Here is a 20,950-nt window from a genome sequence, read left to right as displayed (position 1 = left end):
GGACATATACAGACAAAATATACATGTGGGGCAAGGCTCACCCTTACCCATAGTAAATATAAATTTGTATTTCTAGTATGTCTTCTTGATAATGTCAATTTCTTGGTCAACTTCTCATCAGCTCTCACTAGATCATGCCAGTTTTTGCCTTTTCATGTGGGTGATGATGCACCTGTAATCGGGAGTGGGAGAAAGCGTCAGCTCTGGCGTTTTCCTGTGGCTTTCTTGTGCTTGCATTGTTTGTATTAACATCAATCTACAGCTTCGTAGCAGACATCTTTTTAAGGCATGTGTTTATTTTGTGTGTGTTAACCTAATTAAAGTGGGTAATAAATCTGTAAATCCGTATGATCCAGACTCCTGCCGATGGGCACATGTCCCAGGATGTTGAGAGTGAAAGCATTTGTGGGATCCACATCAGCTTCTCATGTTATAAAACTCCCATTCTCCCTCCAGAACACTTCAGAATCCTCAACTGTCCACACATGGGCACCAATATCAATTCATATATTGAATAAGAGTAAGCTTGAACACTCTTTTTAGGCAAAAATGAACACAACTAATATTGGAGTATTAGATTATCTTGGACACCCCTTATGGTATGTGCCCCAGATTGGAAACCTTTGAAATAGTCAATATCTTCCGCCAGAGATGGAGTCCCCCTAAGGAAGTGCAGGCAGCACCACTGCAACCCAAAACATTCTTAAAAGAAAAAGAGAATTGTCATTGCCAAGTAACTGTATTATTTCATCTGAGGAAACTATCAGTTGAATAACTTAGATTCATTGTTAGCAAGATATTACAAGGTTCTTGTGTCAATCTTCACAGTTTGAAATGACCATAACAGGTACTGAATAATGAGACAGCTTCTGAAGAGGAGGCAAAACCAAAGTAAGTTAAAAACCTAAGCTCCAAGACCTCGTTGTAGGCATTTGGGGCCCTCATTAGAAGCTATTCTTTATTGATGTGGAGGAATGACAAAGGCAAAAGCGTGGGCAGCTAAGTGGTAAATTTTTGCTTCCTTCCCTCATTAGCAGCCTCCCTGGGAGGCGGAAGTTCATGATCCTCCCCTGCCCTCCTCCACCTGGTCCTGTCAACCATAGCCCTTGGCTGTCATTACAACACAGACCCCTACCATCGTCATCACTTTATCTGGTAGCTTTCTCTTTTTTAGTCCTAAAGCTCAACGCCTAAGGCGGCATTCATTTTTGCATCTCACACAGACGTGCCCATGATCTCCCACTTGAGCCGGGCTGGTTCGGTGCTGCTCAGCAATCCTTCCTGTTTTCCTGCTCAGCAGTCCTTGTTCTCACCAGGAGCTTATCTACATCTCCATTCTTCTCGCTCCTCCATCCTCACCACCCACTCTCAGCAGACCATCTTGCCTCCAGCGTCACAGAGTAAATAGAAGTCAGTACAGCCACCTCCCTACTGAAGTCCTGTTGCAATGCGACAGGCCAATTCTTCATCCTGTGCTCTGATTCCCATCCCAGCCTCCTCTCAGAGGCCCTTCCCTGGATTATTCCCTTCTCTCCTGTATCTCTAAGGGTTGCTTCCCATCAGCCTTTTCAACTTCCCTCTATCTTGGGAGAGTAGGAAGAATCAGGGAGACACCCTTTGTCTCCCTGATATTCCTATTCCTGATCCTCTCCAGATATCATCATCTCTTTCTTTTTACAATAAGATTTATTGGAAGGGTTATCTGTGCTCTGTCTCCACTTCATCTCCCATTCACTCCTCAAACCACTGACCAAGGTTTCCCCACCAATTCGCTAGAAATGTTCTTACCATTGAATACGTGGTCCTTGTTGCTAAAGCTAATGGGTGCTTTCCAGTTCTGACTTTATTTAATTTCTTAGAAGCATTAAGCATCATTGACTTTCCCCTTCTAGAAACATTCTCTTCTTTTAACTACAACGCCATCTTACTCTTTTGGTTTTCCTTTCTGTCAATTTTTTCTTAAGCTCCTTTATGGACTTCCCTCGTTCTGCCTGAACTTTCTATGTTGTTGTGCCTGATGATTTCTCTCCTGGGCCTCATTCTGTTTTATTCGGCATCATATCTCCAGCGTCCCACACAGTACTCTCAATATCAAGTGTTCAATACATAGCACGTACTCAACAAATATACTCTCAAGGCTTTGGCTACCATGTCTCTGCTGACAATACCCAAACTTATATCTCCAGCCCAAACCAGTCTCTGAACTGCTCTCTGGCATCTCAAACTCAATATCCAAAATCAGAACCATCACTTCCCTCTACCAAAAATATTTTTTATTCCTCTGTTTTTTATATATTTGAATATCACCATCTACCATATCCTCCCAATTCTAAGTCCTAAACCAAATACTTCCTGAATTTATCTACTTATATTTATCCCCACTGCCACTACTCTCTCCCAGGCCACCATCACCACTGCTTGGGCTACTCCAACTGACAAATTGATGTCTTGGCTTTCAGTGTTTCCTCTCCTTATCCCCCATACACAAGCCAAGCTGACTTTTCTGGAACTCGAATCTGAGCATATTATTCTCCTTTAAAAAGCCTTCAAAGGTTTCCAGGTGACCTCAGGATAAAGCACAAACTCTTTTATGTGGCCCTCAAGACCCTCCCTGACTTGGCCCTTGCTTAACTTTTCAGCATTTTCACTTGCTATTATTTCTCTCAAACTGTGTGCTCCAACCTCACCAAAATATTTTTTGGTATCATGTCATGCTATTTTGCCTCACCAATTCCTACTTTCATTTTAGGTTTATTCACACAGGGATCATTTCTGTGAGCACCCACTCTGTGACACCTGAATACTTCTATCATCTTGGGATCTGTCAAACAGGATAACAATGGCCTGTGTGGGTCCTTGACTAGAGAGGAAGCCTATCTAGTTCCTTTATCTATTCCCAGTGTCTAGTACATGACACGGTGTGGCAGTCAAGAAATGTTTGATGAATGAATTAATGAATCGATGTTTGTTCCAAGAGAAAGAAAAGAGGAAAGAAAAAGTATTTATCTTTGACAAATTTTAGGAAATTTTCTGAGAAGTTCCTTAAATAAGAATATAAGAGTCTCCATTCTTCTTCTGTATATGTTTGGGGTTATTTGCTGCAAATTTGCTGAGCAGAAACTTCTAGTCAATAGCTATAGAGTGTAGGCTGATGAACGTGAGTGGTGAGAAGAAGCAAGTACAGATCAGGAACCTCCAACTCAAGACTGTAATCTACCAATGATTCCTGTACTCTTATTCTGTAAATCCTTCAGGCCTTGGCATTTCTTACCAGGACAGGTAGAGATTTGTGCAATCAGTCTCCAGATTGACTCTGTTCTCATTGCTGGGCACACTCAGTAAGAATCAAAGAACAATGACTTAGCCAAGTATAGCCATGGTACACATTCAACCCTTTCTCTGTATCATTATCAGGCTAAAATTCACAAGCTCATATCTCTATAGATAAATGGCTCATTACATTTGATATACAAAACCATCCGTGTCCTGGGTAGGTCATACATCAGAGCTGAGGGACAGTTGAATGGCTAGCATATCAACTGGAATAATAAAGTGAGTGGTGTTAATATTCAGCATTTTGGACGAATGTTCTTCACTACTGAAACTTTAGTCAAAATGTCCTTAAACATAAAGAGGAGCATTCTTAAGAACCTTTATCTCTGTCCTTGAAAATCCTAAACTGCTTAAATCACAGGGCTCCTTGGTACTCCTTGGACTGTGGCTTGAGGACCATTTGCATCAGAATCATCTGAGGAGGCAGTGAAAATTCAGATTTCCCGATCCCACTACCGAGCTACTGAATCAGTATTGCTATTGGTGGAACCCTGAAAATATGCAATTTTCCAAGAATCTCTGGTCATTCCTAGGCATATTAAAGTCTGAGAATCATTCATGTAAATACAACTTCTTCCTTTCTCAGAGATGTGAAATTATGTGTCTGAGCATTTTGAGAATTCAATTCAAACTACCCTGGTCCAGAGAGTTTTGTATTACTTTGATTTTCACAATCAGGATGGCCAATTTTGGTGACTGGCTAGAAGGGGCTCTTTGTGAAGGAGCGTATCATTGGGGGTCAGGATAACAGGAAAGCATTTGTCAAGCTGTCCATAACTTGCAGTGAACAATGGCATGTATCTCAGGCTCTTTCTTCACTAGTAATAGTAACACTCACTAGTCTTTGAGTGCTATACTAACTGTCAAGCAGTGTGCCCTGTTCCTTACCTGTATCACCTGCTTGATTCCTCAGAGCAACACAGTGAAGTGGGAGCATTGCTGTCCCCGTCACAGAGATGAGAAAACTGTGGCTTTTGAAATTTAAGTAACTCACTCGTAGTCAGAACCAGGACTCTAATCCTGAAGTCTGATTCCAGAGTTATAATGCAGAGTTTAAATAGTGAAAGTGAAGTGAGAGGATGGTCTCCAGGCCTAATGCTAGTTTTATAAATTATCTGATTGTGCAAATCTCTACCTGTCCCGGTAAGAAATGCGGAGGCCTGAAGGATTTACGAAATAAGAGAACGGGAATCATTGGTAGATTACAGTCTTGAGTTGGAGGTTCCTGATCTGTACTTGCTTCTCTGCACCTGTCATTTGACCTCTTCCTTCATCTGATGAAAGTGGGCATATCACATGGTATTTAAGGACCTCCATTTCCTCATGTGAAAAATTGTAGGAATCCTATTGAAAGGCTCTTAGGTTTCCTTTCAGTTCTGACATCCCTGTTTTCTGAGAAAGGTCTTTGATTTTGTCATCTCTCGTCACTGTTTATGACTTTAGCTGGGAGATGAGAAACCATCATTGGGATGCATATAATTCTTTCTCCAGAATTACAAAGGGCTTTCATAAATGCGTTCATAAATATGTGACACTGATGTTTTACCTTAGCTCCTCAATAAACTGAAAAAATCAACTGAGAAGTTGTCAAAAGAAGATGAAAATTACTACCAAAAAAACATGGCCAGCTGTTCTACCAGACTGAAATGGGAGAACACACTGGAAAATTGCTTCCAGGTAAGTTATGCATTCAAGTTTTTTTTTTCTTTCTTTCTTTTTCCAAAGAGCTTTGTGTGGGAGAGAAATCACTGCTCGCATTCTATCTTCTAGGCACCCTTCAAGGGCTATGAGAACAACACTTAACCTAGATGTCTCCATCTGTCTCATTTTTCTATCTATATCACAACAACAGGAGATAATTATGATTCTTACTGGTATGGCTGCCAGGATTCCTGGTGTAGCGGACATCTAGCTGGCCTTCGAGATGTGTTAGGTATTGCTGTTACTAAGGACCCTTATCAGAGGCTCTTACTAGGTCTCTCCTTCCTTTTTCTCAGTGTCCTTTTCTCCTGTTAGGGACCTCCTCCACCTTCTCCTTCCACCCCAGCCTGCTTTCAGCAGTCCCAACTTTTATGTTGAAACTATGGAAATTATCTTCTTTGCTTATAAGGTCTTCGTGATGGTGACAAGATGTATATCATTTACCTTTCAAAAGAGCTTCTTTCAACTGAGCTTTAAAAATATTTAAGACTCTAGGTTTTTTAATTAGAATCCAAATCAGGTAGAGAATCTACTACAAGTCAGAATCTCCATAAAAAAAGAAAGGTTCCTTTCATCCTCTTTGTTTCCTGGTTTATTGCTACCACCATGCTGGAGGCCACTGGTATTTCTCCCCCCTCTTCCTTTGAGTTCACACAGTTCCTCTTACTCCCATAAGAGTTCTAAGTTTAAGTTCTAAGCTTATCCTCTTGCTTAGAGCTAGCCTCTGCCCCCTGAGTGCCAAACCAAGCCCTACTAGACCCACTTGAGATACTCCTGTCGAGTCATCCTTGCCTAACTGTAACCAATAAGGATTCCCTTACTTAGTATTTCGTTGGCTTGTACATACTCAGTCTATACCAACAAGTCATTGACTCACATATTACACTATGTATTCCTCATTCTCTGTTGTTTGCAAACAACAGGAGTAAAATGTGATATTCATGAAGACACATAACAAAAGTGGGCTGAACTCAATTAAAATGGAATTTTATTAGAAGTGTGGAAAGCTCAGTGTGGCCAAATAATAAGAACGATAATGATAATAATAGCCACTCTATCAAAAGTGACCACAAATCAAATGTTTGGTACTGTTAGTATTTACTAGAGGAATTATTTTAGAAAGTCTTTTGCAATAAATGCAAACAGCCTTAAAAATGTTCACATTATCAACTAGTGTTCCTCATCTGAACCACGGAACACAGAAAATAATGTGAGTGACTGTTTTCTCAGTTCCCCAAGGATGGTAGTGACTAATAGCCTCTAGATGCAGAGAAGCAATGGTAACTCATTGCAGATAACAGATGCCTTAGGACATTAGGGTTTAATTCTCTCCTAGAACCTCGGTTGAAAAACCTAATTTCCTTTCCATAAATCCATCTTGAGGAAGTAGATGAAAAACAAAATACAGATTTCTGTTAAAAAATACATTAAAAGTAAAAGGGAAGAAGTAATACAAATGGCCAAAATTAAGGAGATGACTAAATAAATCAATACACTCTACACAAGGCACTATTAATTAAAATGGTGTTTTGGAGACTAGTGGCATTGGAAACTGCTTATGTATAATGTTAAGTGAAAAAACAGGATACCAATTTGAATAATTTGGTTGATAACTAGGAAGATAAAATCATACATACACATACCTCGACAGACTAAAATACATCAAAATGTTAACAGTGGTCATCTCTACATGGAAGAATTATAAATGATTTTAAAATTTATTTTCTTGTAGCCCTTTATGGCCCCAAGACAATGTCAAGGGTGCTTGTTAAAATTCAGATTCCTGAGTGCCTTCCTAGACGGGGTAAGTCAGAACTTCTGAATGATTTTAGGAAGGGGTCTAGGTGATCTCTAGACGTACTGAAGTTTGAGAGTTCGTGCTATAGAAAAAACAAGGTACTTCTTTGATCAGTTTTATGAAAACAATTTAGATGAAAATGAAGTCATTCCAATCTCCCCGGGTAGTACAAACCGGAAGGTCAGGACAGCAGGAAGTGAAAAGAATGAATGAAGAGTGTGCATCATCATGAAGCCTGGGCCCCAGACAGCCTCTCCATTTACTCTTCCTTGATAACTCTTTGATCCCACTTTCCTCTCATGTGCTATTATGAAAGCACAGGAGGATAATTTGAGGTCCTCCAGAGTATCTTGCTTCTCTATGACCTATTTTATACAAAAAGAACAAAATAATAGAAAGCAATAATTCATTAAATGAGATACGGATTTCCACTTCCCACAGTGGAATTTGTCTCAGCCTCTCTTCACGAGCAGACATAGAAGATCATCTTAATGATTTCCCTGAAATGAAATTAAAATCTTTTAAATATTGCCATCGCCACCAAGGGACACTGGTTATTCTAGTCTCAGATTGATGCTAGTGGCTCAGCACTTGTCACAGTAAAGAAACAGCTGCCCAGCAGGGATGTGTGTTCCCCAAACCTGGCTTTTGTTTTCTGTCCTGTCCTTTGCTCACGGTGCTAAACTAGAACAGCTGCTTTCTAGATCTTTTCCCATAATATAAAGACTCTTTCTTTTTGATGACTGTCCCACTTGAGGTCTAAGACACTGAGCAGAATTTATTTTACATATTTGTTAGAGGAGGCATATGATTCATGCCCTTTGATGAAGCATTACATTTGCTAGGCTACTCTTCTGTGTCTTTAAACCTGTACCTGGGGGACAGAGGGCACATTTAAATGGCTGGTACTTGAGATTTTGGAGAAGAACTCAGGAGACCAAGAGCAGAAACAAAGGTATTTCATTCCCATTGACTTACAAAAATTATGCAGCTTCTGACTAGACAAAAAAGGTAGCCATGGGGGAACAGAGCTCTAGGCTTCCCGATTCAAATGTCAGGACACTTGGTACAGAATTGAAATCTGCATGTGGTTGACACAGATGTTCACAGTTACTGCCAGCTTCTTACCACTTGCATTTAATAGCAGCATTAAAATGACTATATACTAGTAAACAAACTGTGGTAAGTACAGACAATGGAACATTATTCAGCCTTAAAAAAGAAGGAAATTCTGACACAGGCTACAATGTGCATGAATATTGAAGACTTTATGCTAAGTGAAATAAACCAGACACAAAAAGACAAATATTGTATGATTCCTCTTATAAGAGATACCTAGGGTAGTCAAATTCATGGAAGACAACAAGTAGAATGGTGGCTGCCAGGGGAGATGAGGGGAGAGAGAATGGGGAATTATTGTCAATGGGTACAGAGCTTCAGTTTTGCAAGATGAAAAAAGTTCTGGATATGAGTAGTGGTGATGGTTTCACAATGATGTGAACGGACTTAACTGAACTGTACACTTAAAACTGGTTAACAGGTAAACTTTATGTAACTATTACACAAATAAATTTCTTGAAAATTTAATGATTATATACCATAGATTAAATAACAGCAGGATGTGAACGCAGTCTACACACAAGGGTATAAAGGAACACCAGGCTGGACAGGCTAGTGGCCCCTGCAGGTGTGCTGAAAGACAGGATGGGAGAAGCCAGTGGCCTTTGTGATGTCTCCCCACCTCCACCCTACCAAAGGCCTTGAGACACAGTCCGCCCTTCTTACTTCCACGATAATGCCACCCACCAATTTGCCCAAGAAGGCTTTCTTCTTCAGGAAAGACTATTGATGAGTACTCTTTACTGTGTGGGAAGAAGCAGGGTGGGATGGCGGGTATGAAAGGAACCAACCTAGCCTCTGGATAAAGGGGGAAAGCCCAGGCCTTGTCCTTACAGAAACGGGATGAGGCATGTTGTCTTGGACTCTTGCCACCTCTGTCGAAGCCCATGGGCTTCTGGGCACATACCCAGCAGCCTCCTATGGCCCTCACAAGGCTTAGGAATGCCCCCTGCATTTCCACTTGACCCAGCCTTCTTGAACAATGCCTAGTTGCTGAGCGTCCCTGTATTTCCTCAAAACAAACAGTCTGTAGCTCAGCTAGCAGTGAGGGGTGAGAGTCAAATAACTAACTTTTTCTAAAATGTTAATGGCTGACAAGGCAAATGTGACCTCCCTTACTTTATTTACTCTTCCTAGCTAAAAGCCATAAAACTCTAAAAGTGGAATTTTTGTCATCCCGCATAAAACAGGGAGGCTGTGTTGCCACCTTCCAAGAGTGGTCTCTGACCCCCAGGCCTAATTTTAGGTCAGGATGATGAATTGATCAGACTTTAAGCTTCTGCTCTCATCACATAATTTCCTTAAGCAGAGAATTTGCATCTCATCATCGTTGTCCCTGCCGGAACCTGCAGAATGCCTTGTATGTGCTGCAAACAATTCTAGAAATACTTAGTGTCTGACTGCATTTCCAAGATACAGACGTGGGTTTTACTGGGCTTCATTCTTTTTTTGGAACCCACAGATTCTTTTCAAATGATTCCTTTCTCCCCCTTCTTCGTGAACATCAGGTAACCTGTGGCATCTACCTATGTGCTTTTTGGCCCACAAAAGCCTGGAGAAAGTGTGTGAGTTAAATTGATCCTAATGGAGGATAAAATAAGACAGACATCAAATCACATTCCTGTCCTGGGAAACTACCCCCTCCACAATGTGCATATAATGTAATCAAGAGGCACAGACAGGACGGCTCACTCAGACTTTCTTCGTTGTGTTTGTGCTTAGTGGGTGACTTCAGTTTTGTATAACAGTGGGCTGATCTAATCTCATTTTTCATCCTTCTCAGAGCATCCTGGAGCTGGAGAAGGAAAGAATTCAACTCTTATGCAATAACTTAAACCAGTACTCACAACATATTTCTGTTTTTGGCCAAACCCTGACCACAGTGAGTAGTAAAGAATTCGCCATCTCTGGTATGCATGGTAAGAACTGGCGGGAAACATGTCCTCTGCAACCTTGTTCTGCTTTCCTCGGCATTGCAGTGCCACACGCAGATCCACTGTGCCATCAGCAAGATAGATGTCGAAAATGATATCCAGGCTCTCGTGGAAGAAACCGCAGTTTCATCTACAGAAAATAAATCTGAGTTCCTATTAACTGATTACTTTGTAAGTATGGGATGGAAGGAAGTTTCATTCATGGGAAACCTTAGTCATATACTGAGGGATTCATTTTGAAAAGAATTGAGAGCAATTGTAAAGGAAACAAAAATATTGACTTTTTCACAGTCCGTATAAATTTAAAAACTGTGTGGTTTACAGACTGGGCAATGCAAACCTGTCTTTGGTATTCTCTGCAAGGGAAGAACTCCAAACAGGGTTTTAGCCTGAATCTTTTTTTTTTTTTGAAGGAAATATTTTATTTCATTTACTTTTTTAATTTAAAAAAATTTTTTAATTTTATATTGGAACATAGTTGATTAACAACGTTGTGTTAGTTTCAGGTGTACAGCGAAGTGATTCAGTTATACATATACATGTATCTATTCCTTTATAAATTCTTTTCCCATTTAGGTTATTACAGAGTACTGAGCGGAGTTCCCTGTGCTATACAGTAGGTCCTTGTTGGTTATTTTAAATATAGCAGTGTGTACATGTCAATCCCAAACTCCTGATCTGTCCCTCCCCCCAAGACTGAATCTTCACACTCTATAAATACTGTGTATCACATTGGTTTGCTGCATAACAACTTACCCCCAAACTCAACAGCCTGAAGCAAACATTTATTATCTCAGAGTTTCTGTGGGTCAGAAATCCAGGTGTGGGTTAGCTGGGTGCCCGAGTCCCACACAGGGCTGTAATCAAGGTGTCAGCTGGGACCGCAGACATCTCAGTGCTCTACTGGGAGATGATCCGCTTCTAAGCTCACTCACGTGGCTGATGGCAAGCCTCTGGTCCTGGGGAACGGTTTTAGCTGGAGATATCAGTTCCTTGCCGTGTGGGTCTCTCCATCTATGGAGAGCTCACAGCATATCAGCCTGCTTCCCCTGGAACTAGCAATGCAGGAGAGACAGAGCCAGAGTGTCCAAGATGGAAGCATAGTCTTTTATAAGCTAATCTCAGAAGTGACATCTCATCAGATTCTATTTGTTAGAAGCAAGTCAATAAACAGCCCACACTCAAGGGGAAGGGATCACACAGAGGCATGAATCTTAGGAGGTGCAAATTATTTTCTGGTCCTTGCCTTTGAAAAACTTTAACCTAATTAGAGGATTATATCTTTTCTTTTTTCTTCTGGTTTTATTGAGATATAATGAACATACAGCACTGTATGTTTCAGGTGTACAGCACTGTATGTTTCAGGTGTACAGCATAATGATTTGACTTACATACATCATGAAATGATTACACGAGTTTAGTGAACATCCGTTCTCATATAGATAGAACCTTAAAAAAATAGAAAAAAAAACTTTTTCCTTGTGATGAGAACTCTTAGGGTTTACTATCCTAACAGCTTTCATATATAACACACAGCAGTGTTCATTCTATTATCATGCTGTGCGTTACATGCCCAGTACTTACTTATCTTGTAACTGGAAGTTTGTACCTTTTGACCACCTTCATCCAATTCCTCCTCTCCCCAGCGCCCACCTCGGGTAACCACAAATCTGATCTTTTTCTATGAGCTTGTTTGTTTTTGAAGTATAATTGACCTACAACATGATGTTAGTTCCTGGACCACAATACAGTGATTCGATATTTCTATACATTACAAAATGATCACCATGATAAAGTTAGTTGTTATCTGTAACCCTACAAAGTTATCACATTATTATTGACTAATATTCCCCACAATGTACATTTCATACCTATGATTCATTTATTGTGTAACTGAAAGTTTGTACCTCTTAAATCTCTCTCACCTATTTCTTTCTTCCTCTACCCTCTCCCCGTCAACCACCTGTTTGTTCTCTATACCTATGATTCTGTTTTTGTTTAGTTGTGTTTGTTCCTTTGTTTTTTTAGATTCCACTGTAAGTGAAATCATGCAATATTTGTTTTTCTCTGTCTGGCTTATTTCATTTAGAATAATACCTTCTAGGTCCATCCATGTTGTCACAAATGGCAAGATTTCATTCTTTTTTGTGGCTGAGTAATATTCCATTATATATATGACAAATCTTCTTTATCCATTCATCTATTGATGGGAACTTAGGTTGCTTCAGTATCTTGGCTATTGTAAGTAATGCTGCAATGAACACTGGGGTGCATATATCTTTTCAAATTAATGTTTTTGCTTTCGTCAGGTATATACCCAGGAGTAGAACTGCTGGATTGTATGGTAGTTTCTACCAACAGTGTACCACAGTTCCCTTTTCCCCATATCCTCACCAACACTTATTTGTTGTCTTTTTAATGATGGCCGTTCTGACAGGTGTGAGGTGATAGCTCACTGTGGTTCTGATTTGCATTTCCCTGATGATTAGTAATGTTGAGCATCTTTTCATGTGCCTGTTAGCCATGTGTACGTCTTCTCTGGAAAAATGTCTATTCAGGTCCTCTGCCCAGTTTTTAATTGGGTTGTTTGGTTTTTTTGATGTTGAGTTGTATGAGTTCCTTGTATATTTTGGATATTAACCCCTTGTCAGACAAATCATTTGCAAATTTCTTCTCCCATTCAGTAGGTAGCCTTTTCATTTTGTTGGAAGTTTCATTTGTGTTTTGTTGACGTTTCTTCCACTGTGCAAAAGTTTTTAGTTTGATGTAGTCTCATTTGTTTATTTTTGCTTTTCTTCCCCTTGCCTGAGACATATTCAAAAAAAATATTGTTAAGACCAGTGTCAAAGAATGTTCTGCCTGTGTTTTCTTCTAGAAGTTTTATGGTTTCAAGTCTTACATTTAAGTTTTTAATCTATTTTGAGTTTATTAATTTTTTATTGAAGTATAGTTGATTTATAATGTTGTGTTAATTACTGCTATACAGCAAAGTGATTCAGTTATACATATATATATATTCTTTCTTTATGTTCTTTTCCATTATGGTTTATCATAGGATATTGAATATAGTCCTCTGTGCTATACGGTAGGACCTTGTTGTTTATCTAGTCTATATATAAAAGCTGACATCTGCTAACCCAAACTCCCACTCCATCCCTTCCCCATCCCCCTTCCCCTTGGCAACCACCAGTCAGTTTTCTATGTCCATAATTCTGGTTTTGTTGTTGTTGTTGTCAGTGTTTTCATTTTCTTCGTTTTTTCAATATATATTTTTTTACATCTTTATTGGAGTATAATTGCTTTACAATGGTGTGTTAGTTTCTGCTTTATAACAAAGTGAATCAGTTATACATATACATATGTTCCCATATCTCTTCCCTCTTGCGTCTCCCTCCCTCCCACTCTCCCTATCCTACCCCTCTAGGTGGTCACAAAGCACCGAGCTGATTTCCCTGTGCTATGCGGCTGCTTCCCACTAGCTATCTATTTTACGTTTCTGTTCTGTAGATAGGTTTATTTGTGTCATATTTTAGATTCCACATATAAGTGATATCATATGGTATTTGTCTTTCTCTTTCTGACTTACTACACTTATTATGATAGTCTCTAGTTGCATCCATGTTGCTGCAAATGGCATTTTTCTGTTCTTTTTATGGTAAGTAGTATATACATTGTATATATGTACCACGTATTCTTTATCCATTTGTCTGTCAGTGGACATTTAGGTTGTTTCCATGTCTTGGCTATTGTGAATAGTGCTGCTGTGAACATAGGGGCGCATGTATCTTTTTGAATTACAGTTTTGTCTGGATATATGCCCAGGAGTGGGATTGCTGGATTATATGGTAATTCTATTTTTAGTTTTCTGAGGAAACTCTATACTGTTTTCCACAGTGGCTGCACCAACTTACATTCCCACCAACAGTGTATGAGAGTTCCCTTTTCTCCACACCCTCTCCAGCATTTGTTATTTGTAGACTTTTTAATGATGGCCATTCTGACTGGTGTGAGGTGATACCTCATTTTAGTTTTGATTTGTGTTTCTCTGATAATTAGTGATGTTGAACATCCTTTCTTGTGCCTGTTGGCCATCTATATGTCTTCTTTGGAGAAATGTCTCTTTAGGTCTTCTGCCCATTTTTGGATTGGGTTTTTTGTTTTCTTGTTGTTGAGTTGTATGAGCTGCTTGTATATTTTGGAAATTAAGCCCTTGTCGTTCGCATCTTTTGCAAATATTTTCTCCCATTCTGTAGGTTGTTTCTTCGTTTTGTTTATGCTTTCCTTTGCTGTGAAAAAGCTTGTAAGTTTGACTAGTTCTCATTTGTTTATTTTTGTTTTTATTTCTATTGCCTTGGGAGACTGACCTAAGAAAACATTGGTACAATTTATGTCGGAGAATGTTTTGCCTGTGTTCTCTTCTAGGAGTTTTATGGTGTTATGTCTTATGTTTAAGTCTTTAAGCCATTTTGAGTTTATTTTTATATATGGTGAGAGAAAGTAAGCCAGTTTGATTCTTTTGCATGTAGGTGTCCAGTTTTCCCAGCACCATTTTTTTTTTTTTTTTTTTTTTTTGTGGTACGCGGGCCTGTCCCTGTTGTGGCCTCTCCCGTTGCGGGGCACAGGCTCCAGATGCGCAGGCGCAGCGGCCATGGCTCACGGGCCCAGCCGCTCCGCGGCATGTGGGATCCTCCCGGACCAGGGCACGAACCCGCATCCCCTGCATCGGCTGGCGGACCCCCAACCACTGTGCCACCAGGGAAGCCCCCAACACCATTTTTTGAAGAGGCTTTTTCTCATTGTATATTCTTCCTCCTTTGTCATAAATTAATTGCCATTCCAGAGGCTTATTTTGAGGACATTTAGGTGATTACTATCACATGACCTTCCTTGCTAAAAACTGATCATTGTCCCTGGTCAGAGCCCACACATCTTGCCTGTTTGCTCTCTTGGGCTAAATTCTCTATCTTCTTGGGTCAGGTCATGCCTCAAAGATTTTGTCCTTCACTCCCCTCTTGTTAGTTTTAATTGTAGTGTTCTAGATGCTGATCGTTAATTACCAAAATCTGCAGGAAAAACTCCTGGTTGCTCCTTCCTGAGCCCTCTGCTGTATTTCACTCAACTTCCAAGGTCCAGTCTGGGAGGCTCACCCCTCTCTCTGTGTAAAACTGGACCACTGGTCATGTCCTCCTATAAAAGTATAGCCAAAACCAACATCCCAGGACCCCCACTCAGGGAACAAGAGATGAGGGGAGAGGGGAAGGCAGTTAGATCTGACATAATAATGAATTCTGACCGGCTTTCTCCTTCCCACCATCTAAACAGCAATAAGTGGCTGGCTGTTTCTTTAATTGAATCTTTTTTTCCGACCCTGGCAAAGGCAAAGCAAATTAGCAATAGCAATGTCTGTTAAAGCGGAAACAAAGGTAGAGATGGAAGTGGAAAGGAAGATTTGATTACATGGGGAAAGTACTTTTTTTTTTTTTCTTCCAAACCATGTAGGTGATCACTGAGATGGGAAAATGTACAATAAAATATATCTATTACTTTCTTGTAAAAATGCCTCTATCAGCTAACCTGTCAATAAAATAAGGGTCATTCTCCTTGAAAATTTGACTAAGCTCCTATTGAAATGTAAAGAAATAGCCACAATGGTTTATCTTATTTGATGTGCCCATGGGAATTTTTGGTTTCTATGCCATTTCAGTGCAGCAGAACTAACGACTATGTATCTGTTGTCTAAGAGAATGGACTGTATCTCCAAATGGGTGAATAGGATTGTCCTAATATTCTTAAAGCAAAACACCTCCAAAATCTGACTTTATAGTCATTGGCAATAAGTGTAGACTGGCTTTTATAGAGTGCTATGAAATGTACATGGACGAGGGTAAGACAGGAGAACTATCTGAATGTGAATATTGGAGGGCTGGTGATCAGTGTGAAAAATATTTGTAAGGTTACTGTAAAGGCCATGTTCTAAAGATTGTATCTGCAGTTTAAATGCCTCCTCTGGTTTTGATCTTCTTTCTGACAAATTTTTGAAAGAGAAGGACAAATTTAAGAAAGTTAACGACGGCAGTTTAATCTGTCTCAAGTTGATCCAGTAGTGATCTATCCGTGGCAATACATTTGTGAACAATATAGGCATCCCCAAAGAAACCAAATGAAGTCTTGGACTGGCATGAGAGTCAGATTATGAGGTGCATTCCTCCAGCAAGGAAGGACTGAGGGTTGGACTGAAGCATCCTTGCAGTTCACTCGGAGCTCACCTGCAGAGGTAACGTCAGCTTGGGCCTCAGCCTCAGGCAGACATGTGAAGGAGTGGACTCTGGTGGAGAATTGGGAGTCACAGGAGTTGGGTTTCATCAGTAATTACTTACTAGCTGTTTCGTCTTGGGCCTTCATTTATTTCTGAGTGTCACAGGTAAAATGGGGAAAATAAAACCAATCTCGTCCAGTTGTTACAAGAATCACAAAGAGTCACATGTAATAAAGGATATAGAGAAAATTTTTATAATATATAATACACAGTATGTATATTAAATATTTTAGTCTCTACATTATATTTTTGTAAAGGCTATTATTCTCTTTGCTCTAAATCTTCTCTTCTCTTTCTTCAGGACAGTCTATCTAAAGCTAATCTCTCCACCAATATTCAGGGTCCTCGCTTTTCTCCTTCCTACCAGATAAGTCCTGGCTCCTGCACTTCCATCTTCAGTCATCAGTTTTCCCTTTCTCCAAGGTTTCTGTCCATCTACTGCACTTATGTTCAGCCACCTCCCAACCTGACCCTAACATCCTTTTTCTCTTTTCACATAAAGGTTTTAATTAAGTTGCATATCACTGTAGGATATTTGCTTTGACTTGTTACTAGGCATTTAAACTGTGTCCTAACATCCTTTTTTTTCTTTCAACTCTGGAAATAATGTATATGAAAGCTCTGCTATTGTTAATGGTTCTCATAACCTACATGATAAAATCCCTACTTCAGCCTGAAAATCTGACCTAAACTACTTAGACAATTTTTTCTTCCACTACATTTGCTCAAGCAACTGGTCTGTTTATTGTTCCCCATACATTTCACACAACTCTCCCTCTGTCCTTTGCTTGTGCCATTTCTCTGGCAAGGAGTACCCTTTGCCCTCCTACCCCTCAACTGAAATGTGCTGGTTAAGTCAGCTAGTCTCCTTGAAGCTTTCATGCCCCTTCCCTTGGTGAGCCACATGCTCCTATGAAATAGCCATAGTAATGTTCACCCTCCAAGAATAATTTTTATCTATTAAAGAAAGTGCTCAGCTATACACTTACAAGTTGTAAACGAGGAGCTGTCTTCTTATTCAGTAGGTCTAGAAAAGGTAGACCAATTTGTAGAAAACCAGAGGTCACCCTGCTTTTATTTTTTTTTTCTTTTTTCTTCCATCAAGTTAAAATTGAATACAGTCAGTGAAAGTCTCAGTGCAACTAGGAGTAGCAACTATTACTTTTTTCCCTTTAAATTGTTAAACTTCCTTTTTTTTTTCCTAAAGGAAGAAGATCCTAAAAATGCAATGAGTAAAGAGCGACAGGCATCTTCAATAAAGTCAAAACTGTTGAGACTGCAAAAAGATATTGAAAAAGCCTCGCGAGACCAGGAAGGTGTGTAATTACCTCTTTGACTGGCCTGGTAAGGGAAAGTATTCTATTCGGAGGTTTCATCCAAAGTTAGGGTGATTCTGCTTTTGCTGACTGGTGCAGAGATCATCTCATTTAAAAGACCAAATATAAAACCTAATTTGTGTGAATAAAGAAAAATGAAAAAGCAAGGAGAGAGCAAAAAAAATTGAAAATGACATTCTGGTCTGTGAGATCTATACAAGTACTATACCACCATTTCCAGAAGTGTAGCATTTTACAGTGTTCCTGAAATTGGCTGATATGAGGGACAATTTGTTTGGTTTAAAACACAGTAAACCTCCTGTGTACAAGGCTTTTCATTTTCTTGTGTTTATTTATTTATTTCCCCCATATTATTTTATTTTATTCTATTGGGGGGGTGCTAATAGGTTGTTTTTAAATTTTTTAAATTTATATAAAATTTTTTAATTGAAGTATAATTGACGTACAACACTACATTAGTTCTAGGTGCACAACATAATGATTCAGTATTTCTATACATTACAGAATGATCACCACTTGTTTGTTTCTTTTTAAACTAACTTCCTGAATGATGTGAAAGTCATTCAAATTAAATCCTATACTTAGACGTTAGGTATGTGAGAACGTGAAGCAGCTCTGAAGTGTTACAGGTAATAAAAACAACTCTACTTTTATGATTCTGATATGTAGAGCTTATTTTATGTGGACCAGAGAACCCTGTTGCAATGTAATACTTGAGAGGAAATCCAAGAGAGCAAAATGTTTAGAATGTAAATATCAGTGGAGGAGAGCTTAACATGGGGGTAAATGTTAGGAAGCCACCATGGAATGGGTCAACAAGGAGGATGCAAAATCTCATCTTGAAAAATAACAATCAAGACTCCTTAAGCACCTGCATTTCTCAAATCCCATTAAATGAAGGTACAGGTCACCCATTCAGTAAAATTTAGTAACAACTACACACAGAAACAGGCCCAGCCATTTGGGAAATGCTCCCGGCATCACTTCTGGGCTCAGGCTCCCTCCGAGTATAACCACCTGCCAGTTGTGTCCCACTAGGACCAGAGGAACAGAGACTGACAGCCTTATTTCACTTTCAGGCCTGGAACGAATGCTGAAAGCATACTCCAGCCACCCCTGCTTCTCAGACACAGAGAGCCAAAAAAGCACAGCAGCCTTAATGGACGAGGTAAACATTTGCAGAATGCCATTTCCTAGATTTAATGATGAAGGAGCTATTTTGGGAATGCTTGTTTTCTGGACCATTTGACCTCTGTTTGCCTTTCCTTTCTCATGACATAGAACAGTCTAGTCAGAGAGCTTGTACACTCAGCTCCTTGACAAGTGGTTTGAGGAATCTGGAAAAATCCAGCTACTTAGAAATGTTTGATTTAGTGTCCTCCCAGGGGGGAAAAAAAAGGTGCCTAAAATAGAATTCCCCCAAATAGAATCATTCAAGTAAGGTCTGAAGACCATGTGTACTTTACTCCAGTTAACAGACGTGACCAAAAACACAGCGTCTGCATTCAGAGAGGCCTGCATCTAGCTCTGCCTTTTACAGGGACCTGGGACAAGTTTAGTTTTCTCATCTTTAAAGAGGGATGTTGCTACCTAAGGGGTTTTGTGAGGATGATGCATTATTTAGAAAATGCTAGCACAGGGCACAGAGGAGAATTGAAATCCTGGTAATTATCATTGAGATGCTGTTTTCCATTCATCCTTGAGCTAACATCAGGGTCTTCCGAGTATAACAGGGGAAAGGAGAGATGTGGCCACACAGAAGGAAGATGGCCGACTGGGGTGTGAGGCAAGAGCTTCCAGGGAAACAAGGAAAAAAACTTCAGAGGCCAAGGCTGTTTTGAAGGAAGGGGGACATACTGTCAGCGGAGGGCAGGGAGAGGCACCTCCGGGCCTTGTAGCTGAAAGGCTGGACTGCGGCAGCCCCGAGACATTTGTTGGGATTTGTGGGCAATGCAGCCTCTTCAGAAGAACCCACATTATAAGGGCAGTTAGTAAAGGCCCATGAATTTTAAACAGGAATAAAAATGAACAGATACTATGACCTATGTGTACAAGATACAGGGTTTCTGCTGTGATTGGAGAGGAAGTTGACTGCGGTTAATCTGAGAAGAATTCAGGAAGAGATCAAAATTTTATCAATGTTTTGAAGGATCCAGGAAGCTGAACCAGCTTTCCTTACCTTGCACGTAGTCTAAACAACTCTCTTGTAAAAGTAGGTACCTAATAATTCTGTCCAAATGAGCAATTTCAGTAGTTCTTTGGTAAAAGTAGACAGATGCAGCCAGGTACAGTTTATCTGTTTTTTTAGCAGTGGCTTCCTTTAATGAAGGTGGTGTTGCAGAAATAAACCTGACACTTTCTGTGAAAAGACAGGCCTGAATTCTGTTCACTTGGGAACAGAGGTCTAATATCCTTGCAGTGACATATGGCTACAATTTTTATAAAATTATAAAACAGGCTGTTAGACATTTTCTGTGACAGCATAAAATGTTTAGTTAATTAATTCGATGTAAATGATATTTACCAAAAGAAAGTCATATGGAGCATTTTATGATGGCATTAAGATTTATTTCTTTGGGTTCTTGCATAAAATTTTGTCATTGACATAGAACACGTTATTAGGATCATCTTGGTACACAACTGGCCTGATTCACACAGTGGAGGATGCAAGATGGGAGATGATCTGACCCCTGAATTTATGGTGTTTATGATCTAGTGATGGAGCAAATAAGAGCCTTCAAAGAGTAGGTGCCAAATATCCGTGTAATTCGGTCACGCACGTCCGCCTCTAATGGAAGGAAACTCGTGATAGTGGTAGACTGATTTTGTGTTACGCAGAGAAGGTTTCTTGCAGGGAGAAGCTCTGTTTCACAGAAATGCTTCCTAATTCATTGACTCTTGGTTCTTGAAGTGCTATATTTGAAGCAAGAATGTTTCCGGGAAATTGTTGTGGAAACTGGAGGTATTTAGAGCAGATATTGTCTTTGGATACCAGAAGGAGCACCACAGAGCAGAGAGACTTGATCTGTGATGCTCTCAAGTGCAGACTAGATCTGAGGCTAGAAGCTATGGGGGAACTTTTGATTTCATCCTAGCTGAGCCTGCCCACCATCCCACCTTGGATTGTTCTAAGGATTAGAGCCCTTCCCCATCGATTGGAGGTGTTTGGTCCATGGCTGTGACCCCCTGGCCGGGATGTTAGGATTAGGAACCCCCAGGCGGGAAGTGTGGAAAAGGGAGAGACAATGGTGAGGAGAAGATTGGATAAGCAGACCCCTTCCAATATTTAGATTCTATGATTGGATTTACAACTTGACAGAGAAGTCATTATAAAGTTTCTAGCTCAAGGTCAAATCAGAACAGGAGAGACTAGGAGAATAGCTTTAGTTTCAGTCTTTATTTTTATATTCAA

The 20,950-nt window shown here is 39.9% G+C and overlaps 1 protein-coding gene across 2 annotated transcripts in view; it reads left to right on the top strand.

Annotated features, from left to right (window-relative positions):
* Positions 1 to 20,950, top strand: part of NOSTRIN (nitric oxide synthase trafficking) — a 63,271-nt gene that overhangs the window by 36,181 nt on the left and 6,140 nt on the right. For both annotated transcript variants that reach the window (XM_060016636.1, XM_060016635.1), the window contains 5 exons: positions 4,885 to 5,010; positions 9,735 to 9,833; positions 9,931 to 10,056; positions 17,409 to 17,517; positions 18,618 to 18,706. In XM_060016636.1, the coding sequence (XP_059872619.1) occupies positions 4,885 to 5,010; positions 9,735 to 9,833; positions 9,931 to 10,056; positions 17,409 to 17,517; positions 18,618 to 18,706 (549 nt within the window). The remainder of the gene's footprint in view (positions 1 to 4,884; positions 5,011 to 9,734; positions 9,834 to 9,930; positions 10,057 to 17,408; positions 17,518 to 18,617; positions 18,707 to 20,950) is intronic.

Source organism: Delphinus delphis, chromosome 7 (assembly GCF_949987515.2).
Source record: "Delphinus delphis chromosome 7, mDelDel1.2, whole genome shotgun sequence".
NCBI lineage: Eukaryota > Metazoa > Chordata > Mammalia > Artiodactyla > Delphinidae > Delphinus > Delphinus delphis.
The sequence above is the reverse complement of the archived record's forward strand: the minus strand, read 5'-3'. Positions and strand labels throughout refer to the sequence as shown.